This window comes from Talpa occidentalis, unplaced genomic scaffold (genome assembly GCF_014898055.3).
Source record: "Talpa occidentalis isolate TD23 unplaced genomic scaffold, MPIMG_talOcc4v2.1 talOcc4.11, whole genome shotgun sequence".
Lineage (NCBI taxonomy): Eukaryota > Metazoa > Chordata > Mammalia > Eulipotyphla > Talpidae > Talpa > Talpa occidentalis.
In genome coordinates, this window is record NW_023601104.1 from 75,351,050 (window position 1) to 75,365,788 (window position 14,739).

Genomic DNA, 14,739 nt, shown 5'->3' on the forward strand with positions numbered 1-14,739 from the left:
GAGCCATGCTTTCCTATCTAGCTCTCCTCTCCATTCTTTCAGCATCAATCCAAAATTCACTGGCAGCACAGCCTGATTTAGCAGGCACTCATCAAGACCAGAACACCTATGGCATGTAAACAAGGCGAGTTGGCAAAAATACAAATCCATAGATCCTTTCTGATGGAGAACTGAAAGAAAAGTCTATGAGACAATGAGCTCACGCGTGCCAGTGCACACACACAAGAACAAGTCAAACATCTCAACAAGAATTTACTTAAACAGACTCTGCACAGGTACGCTACGTTCAAGTCTCACTGGAAAGGAGTCACTTGGATTTTTCCCCTTAACACAGCACAAGCCAACGGCCTGCTAAACATTCAGACCCATTGTTAAATAGAAGGGAGCAGCATCAGACACAAAATTTCAGGCCCTGGTTTTATGTGCCTTTAATACTTTTTTTCCTTTCCTCTGTGTTCACTAAACAGGATTTTTTTTTTTAATAAAGCTACTTTTTGTAGCCTTTTGTTTTCCCTTTATATTTATCATGTTTTTAATTTCTTCTCTGAGGAGGAATTCTCTGAATCTGTATCTTCCAATTCAACTCGGTGCCTTTTGAGGACACTATGGCCATGAACAGCCCTGTTGTTGTCTGTGCCTGGGGGTTCAGTGGGGTCCTCTCTTGTTCCAGCATTCGAGGTCTCACAGGTCATTTCAGACCCACAACAATCTTTGTGTAGAAGTGTCCCTGTCAGAGACAAATTATCATGGTCACTGTCCGAATGTCCTGGGGAAGAGTAGGCCACTGACTCCAGTTCCCCAAAGTTCTGCCCATTGTTGTGGGGATGAGGGGGGCGGGGGTGTAAGCGTCCATTGTTGTGGTTGGCACAGATGGTTTCGAGGCTCCTCTCTTCGTTGTCATCAGACTGGGTCCTGGAACAGTTGCCAGACCCGCTGCTGAGAGTGGAGCCAGATGCCTTAGGAATAGGAGGAGAGGGAGGCTCCTCAGCCCGGTTGTTCAGAGCCTTGCTCAGGGCCTTTCCATTGAGCTTCTTGGTTTCAAAGGAGTGTTCTACAGAACCACCATTGTTAGAGTCCTGATAGGTATCCTCTGGCACCTCTGCCCAAGGATGGCTGCCATGCTCATGACCTGGGCCATTGCTGGGATTTCTGGCAGAAGTCCCTTCTTTAAAATTGTCCTTACTGCGGCCTTCTGGGGGCAGGTCCTGGTTCCTCTGGGCCATGACCATATTTATACAGGCTTCCTTACTGGAAGAAGGAGCTGGGTTGTCCTTGTGGCTGGTTCCTGCTCTCCCTTCATCTGCTTCTCCAGACACCACAGAGCTCTCTCCATCTTTGTTATTTGAGTAGGAGATATAGGAGTAGCGCAGCCACTTGTAAGCTTTATAAATCTTTCGCTCAACTGACTCAATGTCAGAAGTGGGTGATGCCCGACTAGGCTGAATCTCCAGAGTGGAAGTACTCCGCTCAGGTGATGAGGTGGGGGAGGAGGAGAGGTCATCCACTTTGATCTGGGGGTAATCATAGTTGTCCTCCCCAATGTAGGTGTTGGTGGGTTTGGCAGGGACGCTAGGTCTCTCCTCTCGTGGGGCCTTCTGCCTGCGACGCATTGCATTCCGCTGCCGGGTGGAGGAGCGGCGTTCATTCAGCTCCTCCTCATCCTCAGAGCTGCTGGAGCTGCTGGAACTGCTGGACTCATCTTCAGGGCTGGGTGACCGTGGCCTAGGGAAGAGATCTGTGTCCAGTTCAACCTCACAGGCGTTCTCTTCAGAATCAGACTCGTTGGAAAGGGCCAGGAGGCGTTTGTCCTGGTAGCGCCGCAGCGCAGATAGGCGCTGCTGGCGAGAGGCTGCATCCTCACACGTGGGTGGTGGTGGTGTTGATGCTACTGCATTGGTGGTGGTGACCCGCAGGGGCCCTAAGTGGAAGGCGCTGTCAGCGGACTCATCCACTGTAGGCGGAGGGGAACGGGGCAGCGAGGCGGAGGACTCAGAGTCAGTGTAGCCCGAGCGCTCACTAACCCCTGCGTGCAGCTGGAGGATAGTGCTCTCGCTAAGGTCACTGTCTGAGTCGGAGCTCCAGCCTTCAATCTCGCGGCGCACCAAGGAGTCAAAGAAGGCCATCATCCGGGGGTCTTCTTGCACAGACTGGTTGGCGTAGTCATGAGACAGGCCACTTCCACTGTTCAACACAAGGCTGATGTATTCTTCGTGGGTATAAAGGCAGCGGGAGTCATCCTCAATCCGACCATCCAGGTCTCCAGTACAGCCTGGCTGCTTGTAGGGGCTCCAGATCTGCACAGAAGGTAAAAAACAATACCAACAAGGACTGATTGGAAAGTATTCGAAAGCTGGTGGGAACTTCCCCAGATCCTCCCTGTCATGTAGCCAGGAGTTACTAACCAACTTTAAAAACACCAGGATGGATTATATGGGTTACATGTGAAAACTAAGGCTTCTAGAGTCAGATGGGGGAGAAACATGGCCTAGAGTTAGGAGACCTGAGGCCTGGTCTCTAGGCCCAGGATAATTACATACTCCCTTCCCTATAAACCTCCTCCCCTTAGCTTCCTTTATTAGTAGTATGGAAAATGACAAAACCCCCTCTTCATAATCTCAGAGAATGGAGGTTGATTTGAAGATTGAGCAATGTGTTCAAAACTCTCAGAAGATTGAGCTGTGCAGAGGTACCACTTTTTTAAAATGAAAACAGACACGGCAGACAGTCCTCTGTGACAGTTCATATTTCAGCCTATAACTCACTCCACCTCTCCCCAACTCTAACATTTCTATTTTTAACTAATGGGAATTGCTTACTGGAGCTTGATAAGAATAACCAACTGCCTACACTGCAGTTCACTCCTGGACATGCAGGCATCAGTTACCCAGGAAACTGGGTTCTCTTAACCTGGAAGCTTCTGACTTGCTCCCCAACTCTTCAGTTAGCTGCAGAATAGGTAGGATACCCTCTTCCACCCAGATTGTGGTCCCATTTCTTAATTCCCCTCTACTCAGTGATCAGAGACATGGGTTTATAGTTTAAAGGTGGCAAAACTAAGATTCAAACTCAGGGCTAAACACAGAAGTCCAACTTTACATACTAAACAAGTTATGTAAAAATCAAATTCAAGGTAATTAAGCTGTTACTGCAAATGAGAATGATCAACTTTCACCTGATTGTCAGACTGGTCCACAGAGCAGTACAGGATAACTTAGTTAATTCAGGTAATAGCTACGGCAACTCAGATGCAATTCCAGGCATTTTCCCCCCCAACAGGCTGGTGTCTATCTTTAGATGGCACCCAACCCAGAAAGCAGTGACCCTTCATTCCCTGTTCTCCATGAAGACAATGGTTTTGTTTCCCCAAAGCTATGTTGGGATAAAGTTTCCTGTGGCCTAATTCTGCCATGCTTTACTTGGAACTCTTGGGAGGTGAGATCTCTTTAAAAGGGTTCCCTGTTCAAGAGGGATTAAACCTTCTAGATTAGGTCCTTTATAGCAATTCCCAACACAGATTCACTCCAACTATGTTCCATGCCCAAAACTCCTCAGGTAGTCTAGCATTTCTCCAGGTTCATAACCTTACCCAGGGAGTTTTAAGATTGTGGTTTTCAAGCTTTGGAGTGCGTGAGAATCACCTAAAGTATAAAGTCAATATTGATACCTAAACCCCATTCTAGTGTTTCTGATTAAGTCATGGTTAGGTTTAGGATTTTGCTTTTTTTTTTTTTTTTTTAACTTTTCCTTTCTTATTTTGATCCATATATCTGGTGGCATTTTTTAAATTGCATTATTCTTATTCATTTGCAACGCTGTACATGATTTTGGGTATAGGTTCGCAACCCTGCAGATATATATTACATTACACCTACCACCAAAGCATCCATAATCCTCTACCATAGTCCACTGGGTCCCCTCTCCCCAGGATTTTCATTTTTAATAAGCACTTATGAATGAGTAAGTAAGTGTGTGAGTTGGGGGATGGGGACAGCTAACTTTTAAAAACACTGGAATATAGTCAGCATGAAATAAATAGCAGTAAATAAAGGTTTTGTCTAGAAATTCTCAAATTCTTTGTGAGACTCAATGTTTGGGAAACATTTAGATACAGCCTCCAATAAGGGGACTATCTCTGTGAACAGATGGCTTAGGGAATGAAAGTTTTGTGGCTTACAAAGGAAGCTGAGAGGTCCAAGAGGCAAAGCCCTTAGGATGTTTTTTGGTCTTGTTCTACATTCTGTCATTTCCCCAGTTAAAAAAAAAAATGACAAAATGCTACTAATCATATCATTTAATATGAAGATAAATCTATATGTATTTCACAAAAACTAATACCGTAAAATAATAATGGTGAGATGCTGGTCCAACTAACCGGCAAGACAGTTTCTAGGTTCTAATCTCTTACCACCCATCCCCCCACCAAGTTTTCACTTTAGGAATGAAAATCATAACACTGAAAGTCAGCTTTTATTTGAGTTCTGGAATGCATTAAGTTGAGGTATACCTTCATTCCTGAAGCTCGAAGTAATGGAACAAAATGCTGGACCAAGAAGCAGGAGACTCAAGTATGGATTCCCACTCTGCCCCTAGTTGGCTGGTGACCTTGGGTGAAGTTTAGTTCCCTCATTACACAGTGAATTAGATCGGTTTCATACAATCCTTATACTCAGAAAAAAGCTAAATCCCCTTCCCAGTAAGCCAACCTCCAATCCTCAAGGGACTGTACAGAGCTGTGGAAGTAGGTAGAATAGAACAGGTGGAAGCCCAGTTCTATCACTTTACATGGCTCTGGGCAAATGACCAAAGGGCAACCTATCCTTGAGTCTCTTTCTCATCTGTGGAATGAGAATGAAGAAATGACACAACAAATAGGAGAGCACCAATAAATGTAGTGCTTTCTTATTCATTTGGCCAACATCTCAACTAGAACATTTTATTCTATCTCCAGGCTTTGAAACACCAGAAATACTGACCATCCCTCTATTATGTTGATCCTCCATCCTTGAAATATCAACTTTAAACACTTGTGAAGTTGTTTATTTCTCTATACTGACATCAACAACTCAAGTGAAGCAACAAAAACACAGTTTCCTGTTGCTTTTTAATGTGGCTAAACATGTCTTCTCATGGGGCAAGGCTCTTGGAAAAGGGGGGAGGGGTGAAAAGTTTCTCAAGTCCAGTGAAAAGTTTAGCTCAGGAGGAGTCAGATGCAGTTCAGTTCTTATTCAAACCTTATCAAAATGGAAAGAAGTAACAATGGTTCTGATGTACTCTCAGGTGATTATGACGTGTTTGTCAGTAGCTCTAGCCATTTTCTCTCTTTTCACGATTATGCTAAATTTAGAAAAATTGCATAGGTAAGGTCTTAAGTTGCTTTTTATGATTCCTCATACTTTCCAATTTGGTTTCCAAGATCCTCTGGGCCTATCTCCGTCCTACCGTCCCAGACTTCTACCTTGCTCTCCCTTCTTGTGCTTTTCATTTTGATCAGGTGGTGATTTTCTCAACAGGTCCATACCTGCCTGCTTCTGAGCATTTATTTATCAGCACAAAGCCTATGACACAGGGGTGTGACCAATACATATTTACTACTCAGTGTAATGATTAAACCTCCATCCCCTCTGCTTGGAATGCCCTTACTGCATTACTCCTTTTCTCCCTTTTGTAGTCTTTATCTTTCAAAACCTGAAGACACCCCCGAAGAAACCTCCCCAGCTCTTGGTTTGCATTTTCCATTTGTGCACATATTGCATCTTTCACGATCTTTATTTCTTGTCTCTCTTATTGGGTCATCATTTCAAGGGCAATCTGTGTTATCCTTCTTTACCTTTGTGTTCCCTATAGGGCCTAGCACAAACAGCACATAATAGGTATATCACAAATATGGTTTAATAAATGAATACTGGTCTTTGAGAAAAAAATGCCAGCATGCACTCCATCTTGACGCCCACCTTATGTTTAACTACAAAATAAGCCTGCTCTTTTGCCAAGTATGGGCATTTAGGGGGCTGGAAGACCCCATGTGAGAAGACCCATGTGAAAAGAGACTTGCCCCACAACACGGATTATTCTTCTCTGGGCCAGAAGGCAGCAAAAAAGATAAGACAAGAGAAGGTGGAATAGAAAGAGAGGTGAAGAGAAAAGCAGGTCTCAGGTTGGACAAGGAATGATACTACTCTGAGTTATTAATCCTCTCAGAAATAGCAAGCAGGAAAGTGACATTTATTAAAATAATCAGAAATTATCAGGCACAGGTAATTCACAAGGTACGGTTGGGTAGCAAGTCACTGTTAGCATCCTCACTTGACAGAAGGGAAACAGACTCAAAGAACTGCTTAAGATACTAACTGTACTGACTTGAGGTTTCAACTGGCTGAGTATGCCTCCTGGTGAGGTAGGGGTCAGACCTACTGAAACCTGGAAGCAGTGAATTCCGTAGTCCAGTCTGGATAACCTCACAAAGAAAACATTTTTTCTTTCTCTGAGAACTTGGCTAGTTTCCAACCTATGACCTTTAGAGTAAGGACTCCAGTTGACTAAACAGTAATTGGGGAGACTTAGCACAGAAGCATCCTAGAGTGCACGGCCAAACAGGAATCTCTCTTCTAAAGGAGATGCCCAAGCAGAGCTCTCCGAGAAAGAGAATGATGTCAGCGGGCTTAGTGAAGGCATCCTGCTATGCCAATCCATTAGTAATAGGCCAAAGAAGAAGGAAAGCAATGAAGAGACAAGCCAATTCAAGGACTGCCCAGGTAAAGATCCACTGAGACAGTCAAGCCCAGCAGTGGCATCGGGCTGCCTGCTGCCCTCCCACTAGCACGGTGAATGTGACAGTGCATAGGGAAGACCAATGGACAGGATCACTCCTAGCTTCACCACTAATTAACTGTGTAATAGCCCCAGAATGTTAATTTACTTTAAATTTGTGCATCTGTAGCAAGAAAAATTATCCAGAAGTACTATTGTAGGGCCTAAGGGAAACTATGTAATCATGAAAGTCAGCCTTGATCCATAGGATCAACAGAGACCTAAATAATAAAGCTGAACTAAGGGCAAATAAAAACACTGACCCATACTTAGCAGCCCCTGCCTCAAAACCAACTTCGTTTAACTCTGGATTGATTTTTAAGAACACAGTAAAGGGGCCTCCCTGGTGGCGCAGCGGTTGAGCACTGGGCTGCGAAGCTGCCTGCAGCCTTTGCAACACTGGTTCGATCCCCGGCTGCCGGCGAGGGTCCCACATGGCATGCAGACCTTTCCAGCTGTGCCCGCTGCTCCCCTCAGCAGTGTACTTCATCAGTCTGCCTGTTCTGCTCCCCGCTCTGGCTCTGGTGAATTCTCTCACCCTCCCACGCTTCTGACTGTACCCAGTGCTTGTATAAATAAAAATAAATAAATCTTAAAAAAAAAAAAGAACACAAGTAAATAAAAAAACTACCAAATTATCACAAACCAATTTTCACTTCCCCCTGAAATCTTCAATGTCATTTTAGGGGTAAAAATGAGAAGTTTTAACTTTCTGCACTATTATCATTTAGTTTACTTAAAAGTCAACTGTCAACAGGGTTCCAACAATTCATCATTTGCCCTGAACTCTCATTTTTTTCAGATCTCATTTTTTCTAGCATTGTGAATGATGGGCAGTGGGCCACCCTTCTATGTACACAGGCCAGGTTGGGTCTGTCAGTTGCAAGACAGAAAAATATTCCTTAGCAGGGTTAAGTTTATTCAGTCAATGTACAGTTGATGCAAGTGTCTTGCCTCAATCAACACTCAATGGTTTTTGATATGTCCTGAGACAATTTAACTATAGTTCTGGTAGTGATTTATATACGAGCCACATTAGCACAGTGATTAATGCAAAGTACACATTGAGTAACTGAGGTGATAGTGGCTTCCTAATCTGTAGATGAGGTTTAGAAAGCAGAATTCATTCCATTTTCTTTTTCTTTCTTTTTTTTAAAGATTTATTTTCATTTACTTATGAATATAAGAACTGGGGAATAGGCCACAGGTGAGGGGGGCAAGAAGATTTACCAGAGAGAGTGGGGAGCTGAACAGGTGGAACTACTGAAATACACTGCTGAGCGGAGCGGTAGGGGAGACAGGAGAGGTCTGCTGTGCCATGTGGGTTATCTCCCTGGCCGGGGATCGAACTCAGCAGCAGTGGCTGGCAATAGCTTCACAGTGCTGAGACTGACCTCCTGCACCACCAGGCAGCCTCCAGAATTCTTTTAGATTCCAGATCAAAGGTCATTGGAAATGTAGCAGCACAAAAGATAGTATCTACAAGACACCTTATGTTTCACATTTTTAAAAATGGCCTCAAACCACACCTTTTAATATCATTTTTTCCAGTATTTTGTAATATGTCAAAATAATTGAGAATTCTAATAGAACTTTAATATATTAGGTTATGAATTGAATTGTAATAATTTCTCCAAGAGGACAGAGGGGAAGGAAGGTACCTCACCTTGATAATCTTTTCTACACCAGAAGAGCAGATCATGTAGGTGTGGGGGTTAAATCGGACCTGGTTAACAATAGACCGATGCCCTTTCAGCACCATGAAGGCTCCGTTGACCACCCTACCAATGCCACCTGGGAAGATAGAAGGAAACAAAAATCAAACAATAAAATAGATGAAAGTAAATAGGTTCTAGCAATGGCAGACAAACAGCTTGAACTGGAATGAAATTTTTATTAACTAATACCACCAGCAGAAATGTTTAAGCTTACAGATAAAGTTGCTATGGAAAGAGAGAAGATGAAATATTTCTCAGCATATGTGCTCTTACCAAGAACCTTTATTTAGCCTTTAAGCATTGCCCACATCCACCCACTGCAAGTCTATTGTCAATGAAGCCACAGCCACTTAAAATATTTCTCAAGTTTTTGATCCCCAAGATAGAATCCAAGTGTTACCTTAGAAAAGGCCAGTCATGAGCAAAATGAGAGTAACCTGCTTGGGAACAGTTAGGCAGCTGAGCTAGGGACATGCAGAATCAGAAGCATGGAATTGCTTAAATACAACACACTCCAAAATCTCTGATCCACTGGCCCTCAATTTCTATGATGAAGACAGCAAACAAAACAAACATAAAAATCAGTGGGAAAATAATGATAAACTGTTTTTCTCCTCTAGGTATGTGGGAAAATTAAAAATAAAGATTTGGGTCACTTTAATAATAAGCAGAGCCCAAGTATTGAGAATTTGAATTAGAAAACAGGCTGTAAAGCTACCATGTATGGATTAAAATCAAGAGGTCACTGAAAGAAAGCTGTATATTAAGGACCATTTTACAGGTTTCCTTCTTCAATGACTCAGAAAAGTACCACAGGCCTGGAATTTATAACAGACAAAGATGTCATCATTTCTGAACTTGAGATAAGCACAAAGGTTCAACATCACTGGTAAAAGGTATCACACCCACACAGAACATAGGCACCCAAATTTTGAACAAGGCAACCATCAACAGTTCACTATACATAGGTCAACCTGTGCACTGGCCAACTGGCAAATGGGTAACACTGAAATTAGGAAGGGACAAGTCCCACCAACAACAGGAACCAGATGGCTGGAAAGGGGCTGATGGAAGACATGAAAATAAGTCAGGCAGGAGACAAATTTGCATTTCAAAGAAAGACTGTTGGTTCTCAGGAAGAAGGTAAATGTCCTTAATCTTCTCAGATTTAGATATTAACACATCCAAGATACCAAGAACAAAGTATATGAGAAACTGAAAATGTTTAACTGAATTTAGTGAAAAACACTGTTAAGAGTGGGCATAAAAAAATAATTTTTGGTCAGATAAAAAAAGGCAGATTATGGATTAGAAGATACTTTCAGCATTTCATGGGAAAACTTCATCTTGTAGCTCTGTATTGGGGCATCAAAGAAAATCCTTGCAGAATGCACTGATAGGGCAAGATGATGAACAAATAAAGGAGTACTACTTTCATAGGGGGAAATTGAAAAAAAATCAGGTATTAGTCATTATTCAAATTATACAATGGACAACAAATCTCTTTAATTACCAATTCCTTCCCTGAATTATAAAAATTGGATTTAGTGATAGTCACCAAAGAATCCAATGGTTGATTCAATCTTCATCCTACTCATCTCATATGACCTGTCAGTAAAACTCAATGTAATTGCCTCCCTTTGATACACTTTTTCCACTTATAGTCCTAGATCATCCTCTCCTCATTTTCTTGCTACCTCATTGATCTCCTTTTTTGGCTCCATCCTCTGACTTCTTAATATTAGAATGCCTTAGGGCTCAGTACTTGGTCCCTTCTCTTAACTAGCTATATTCACTGACTTGCTGATCTCCTTCAGTCTCAAGGTTGTAAAAACTACCCATATGCCACCAAAACTCAATTTTTATGTTTAGTCCAAACCTTTCCCTTGACTCTAGACCTCTATATCCAAACCGTATTTAGCATCTTTATCTGAATGTTAGGGACATGCTCCCCTTTTCTTTCTCAATTTAATCTATCAAGAAATCCTAGTGCTTTTTACCTTCAGATTACATCTAGATTACAACCACTGTTACCTTAGGTAATCACCTGTATTATGTGAGACTCCTACTGGTTCTCTCCATTTCTATACTTGGCAGCCCTACTCCCACCATCTATTCTCAAAAGCCAAAGTGATGCTATTAAGTCAGATCAAATCAATCCTTGGCTCACAATTCTCTAGTGACTCCCCAATTTCACTCAGAGTAATAGCCTACATAAATGGACACACTCTGTGTTCCCACTTGCTTTACATCTTTATCTACTATTCCCCCCTTCTTTACTCTGCTCCAACACATTGATTTCCTTGGGATTTCTCAAACACCAGGCATATTCTCACTTCAGAACCTTCACAATTGTTCTAGTGAAATGCTCTTCCCCCAGATTTCTTCATGACTAATTCCCTTACCACTTCAAAGTTTTAGTTCAAACACAACCTTCTCAATGAGGCCTACACTGAACACCCTATTTAAAATTACATTCCACTGATTCCCAACCTCCCCCACCACAATACCACTTCCCAACCTCTTTATCTCTACTTTTTCTCTCCCTTAGCACATCTAACCTTTTAAAGGTACCATATCATTTATTGTTTGTTCCCCCACCCTCCCAGAATATACATTTTTGATGATAGTGCTTTTGTTTCTCTGCTATAGTCCACCCAAAGCCTCTAGAAAAGAACCTAACACAGGTTTTTAGTAGGTTTTTTAGTACATATTTTATGAATGAATAGAGATGTTAGTGTATTAGACTACAGAATAGAATACATACAGGAAAAAACCAACCTCCATTAGTGTATTCCCTTTTCTAATATATGTATTATCCAACTGTTGATCTTTCTTCATCTTCCCACTGTCAATTTTGGATTTTTTAAATAGCATTTTTACTGTTGTAAGAGCATAAAAATAAAGGGGTTAAAATTCTACCAATCCGTCAGTCCTTTGAAATATAAATTCCATGAAAACTTTAACTGATACTCTAAATCTCTTCTAGCCTTCCTTAATTGTCTTTTTTCATGGACTTTGGAGTTATAAGTTGAGTATGTGTGCATGTATACACATACCATTTTCTCATCCCTCTTAGATTGGAGGTTGAGGGCAAGAAAGTGTTTATCTTTTTTTTTTTAAAGATTTATTTATTTATGCATACAAGAGCTGGGGCACAGGGCAGAGGTGTGGGGGGTGAGAGGATTCACCAGGGACAGAGTGGGGAACAGAGCAGGCAGACTGACCGAAGTACACTGCTGAGGGGAGCAGTGGGCGAGACAGGAGAGGTCTGCCTCATCATGTGCGTAGCTCCCTGGCTGGCCAGGGATCAAACTCAAGCTGCAGAGGCTGCGGATTGCTTCATAGCGCGATGTTTAACCCCTTGGGCCACCAGGGAGACCTGAAAGTGTTTATCTTTAAATACCCACAGAACTTTGCATAATATCTATCTAAGAATACTCCTTAAGTGAACAAACTGAAGTAAATCCATTCATTTTCTGTGGAGCAAGATTTGAGGGAGGGTAAAGCTATGAAACCTAAAGTCTGTCAAGCACCTATTGCGGTAATTAATCTATTTCATTCCTGACTCCACTTATAGAATTAAGAGTTTGCTGCTAAGAGAGACAATGGACTACCACTTTCCCTCACTATATCTAAAAGAGTTATCCAGTTCTGAAAGAGCCAAGTGAACATTCCCAGAGTCCCCAAGTTTCAAACCATAAGGAAAGTACAACAATCAAGGGTACCGGCAATACAAAGAGAGCAGTGGCTACTTCCTGGGGATCACATAACATTTGATAATTAAGAAAAGCCAGATGGGGACAGTCAGTGCTGTCAGTAAAGCTAAAGAGCTCCACAGAAAGCAATACTTAATTGCACAGAAAAGTCAATTATACTAAGTTCTTCTTTTATCATCTGTATTTCACATGTGTTTGCAACCAACTACTTGTAAAAATTAAAAACTGTTGTTCCTCCAAATAAATGGAAGGAAAAAGCAGATGCCCTGGCCCATGAGAGCGAAGGCATGTCTAGAAAAAGTAGAAAAGACAGAGCATGCTCACATATGCAGGCCCATGAAAATTCATTTACAGCTGTTTCCAGCCTACTTCATCAGCCCACTGGCAGTGGGGGTGGCTGCAGTGACTTGGCATGTTTTCCCCCTCCATTCAGGGAAAAATTTGTCATGTAACTTCCCCCTTAAACCACTGATGAGTCAAGAGTGGCCTTTATGTAAGAAAAAATTTAACTCACCATTTGGGAGAGCACCAGAGGAGAACAATATCTTGGTTTCTATAGTTTTTTTTTTTTTTTTAAAGATTTATTTATTTATGCATACAAGAGCTGGGTACAGGCCAGAGGTGCGGGGGGTGAGAGGATCCACCAGAGACAGAGTGGAGAACAGAACAGGCAGAATGACCAAAATACACTGCTGAAGGGAGCAGTGGGCAAGACAGGAGAGGTCTGCCTCGCCATGTGGGTTTCTTCCTGGCCGGCCAGGGATCGAACTCGTGCTACAGAAGCTGTGGATTGCTTCATAGTGTGGTGCTTAATCCCTTGCGCCACCAGGGAGGCCCAGTTTCTATAGAGTTTTTCAGAGGAATATTAAAAGGGAGAATATTTTCTTAATGAGGAATAATAATCACTGGGTAGCTTCTGAGTACCCTCACAATAGTCCTCTGAAAGCAGATATTATTACTATTTTTGTTTCTATTGTTAATATTCTTATTTTACAGATGAAGAGACAGAAGTTTGGCATGATTAAACATTTTTTCCAAAGCCTCCAATTAATTAATCAGGACTTAAACCCTGGCCTACCAACCCTATTACATTGTGTTTCTTTCCATAAAGAGTAAAGTCTCAGCATAGATGCACATCCCAGAGAAAGCAACTCTATTCTATGAAAAGAAAGCCCTAAAGCCCTTTCCAACAACGGGAAATGGGGAGGATAGAATTAAATGAATATTGGGGGTGGGGGGCGGGAGGGGAAGGATTGGGGTCAGAATGGGGCGTTTGCAATTGTATGGGGGAATATAAAAATAAAATTTAATATTAAAAAAATAAATAAATAAATAAATCTATAAAAAAAGAATAATACTGTTATGTCTTTAGAAAACAGAATAAAAGCTCTGAACTGTTTCAAAAAAAAAAAAAAAAGAATTAAATGAATATTTTCTGGAGACACCCACCTCTGCCACACATTGCCAAATCAATTACTTCCATACCTAAGTTACTAAGGAGAAAATGTTTTGGAAATTATAACTCTAATGGATACTAATCTTATTTCTACACATCAATGACAATACCTTACATTTGACAGCACATCATTTTCAGAAAGTTTCCAAGACACTTAAATCATCTCTTGATGTGGGGTGAGGAAGGGAAAGAGGCATTTACAGAAGAAACTGAGGGTCAGACAACAATTTTAGGCCTATCTCTCCTTCTAATACACCACACTAGCTCTATCCATAAACTCTTGGTCTGTTTATTTTCAGAATTATCACATAAAAACAGTTGATTTTCCTATATATTTTGAAGGTGTGAAATATTCTGACAGGATTTTTATTTGCCACAGCAAAATCCCCAGAGCTATTTCTTCCTCTATTTTTTATTTTATTTTTTTAAAGATTTATTTATTTATGCATATAAGAACTGGGGTGTAAACCAGAGGTGTGGGGGGTGAGAAGATTCAGCAGACAGAGTGGGGAGCATAACAGGCAGATCTACTGAAATACACTGCTGAGGGGAGCAGTGGGCGAGATAGGAGATGTCTGCCACGCCATGTGGGTTGCTCCCTGGCCAGTTGGGGATAGAACTCATGCTGCTGTGGCTGGTGATAGCTTGATAGTGCTGTCTTTAACCCCTGCGCCACCAGGGAGGCCCCTTCTTCTATTTTTTAAAGAGGTTTTTAGAAATGAGTTGTTAATATACATCAACTGAAAAAACAAACAAACAAACAAAACCAAGCCTAATCTTGCAGGTAGCAAGTCTTACAGTGGATATGGGTCTTACATCTCATGATCACTGCCTAGTCTACTAGGAAGCCCAATGCTTTAGCCAATTCATTAAATCACTATTGTTTATAAATACATTTCACTTCTTTGGCATTTGTATAGGAAAAAAAAAAAAGCCCCAGTAATTGACAGTCCTGAACAAGAAAGAGGAAAAGAAAAAGATGACCCTGCTTTTGGCTCACATTTCAGGACTGCTCTCCATCTAGTGTTCTCAGCATGTG

At 41.7% G+C, this 14,739-nt stretch overlaps 1 protein-coding gene across 4 annotated transcripts in view; it reads right to left on the bottom strand.

Annotated features, from left to right (window-relative positions):
* Positions 1–507: 507 nt before the first annotated feature.
* The window catches only part of DCAF5 (DDB1 and CUL4 associated factor 5), a 100,355-nt gene continuing 86,123 nt past the window's right edge, over positions 508–14,739 (bottom strand). For all 4 annotated transcript variants that reach the window (XM_037503557.2, XM_037503558.2, XM_037503559.2 and 1 more), the window contains exons 8-9: positions 8,474–8,601; positions 508–2,294 (exon numbers count right to left, since the gene is read on the bottom strand). In XM_037503557.2, coding sequence (XP_037359454.1) covers positions 525–2,294; positions 8,474–8,601 — 1,898 coding nt within the window. In that variant the 3' untranslated portion in view covers positions 508–524. The remainder of the gene's footprint in view (positions 2,295–8,473; positions 8,602–14,739) is intronic.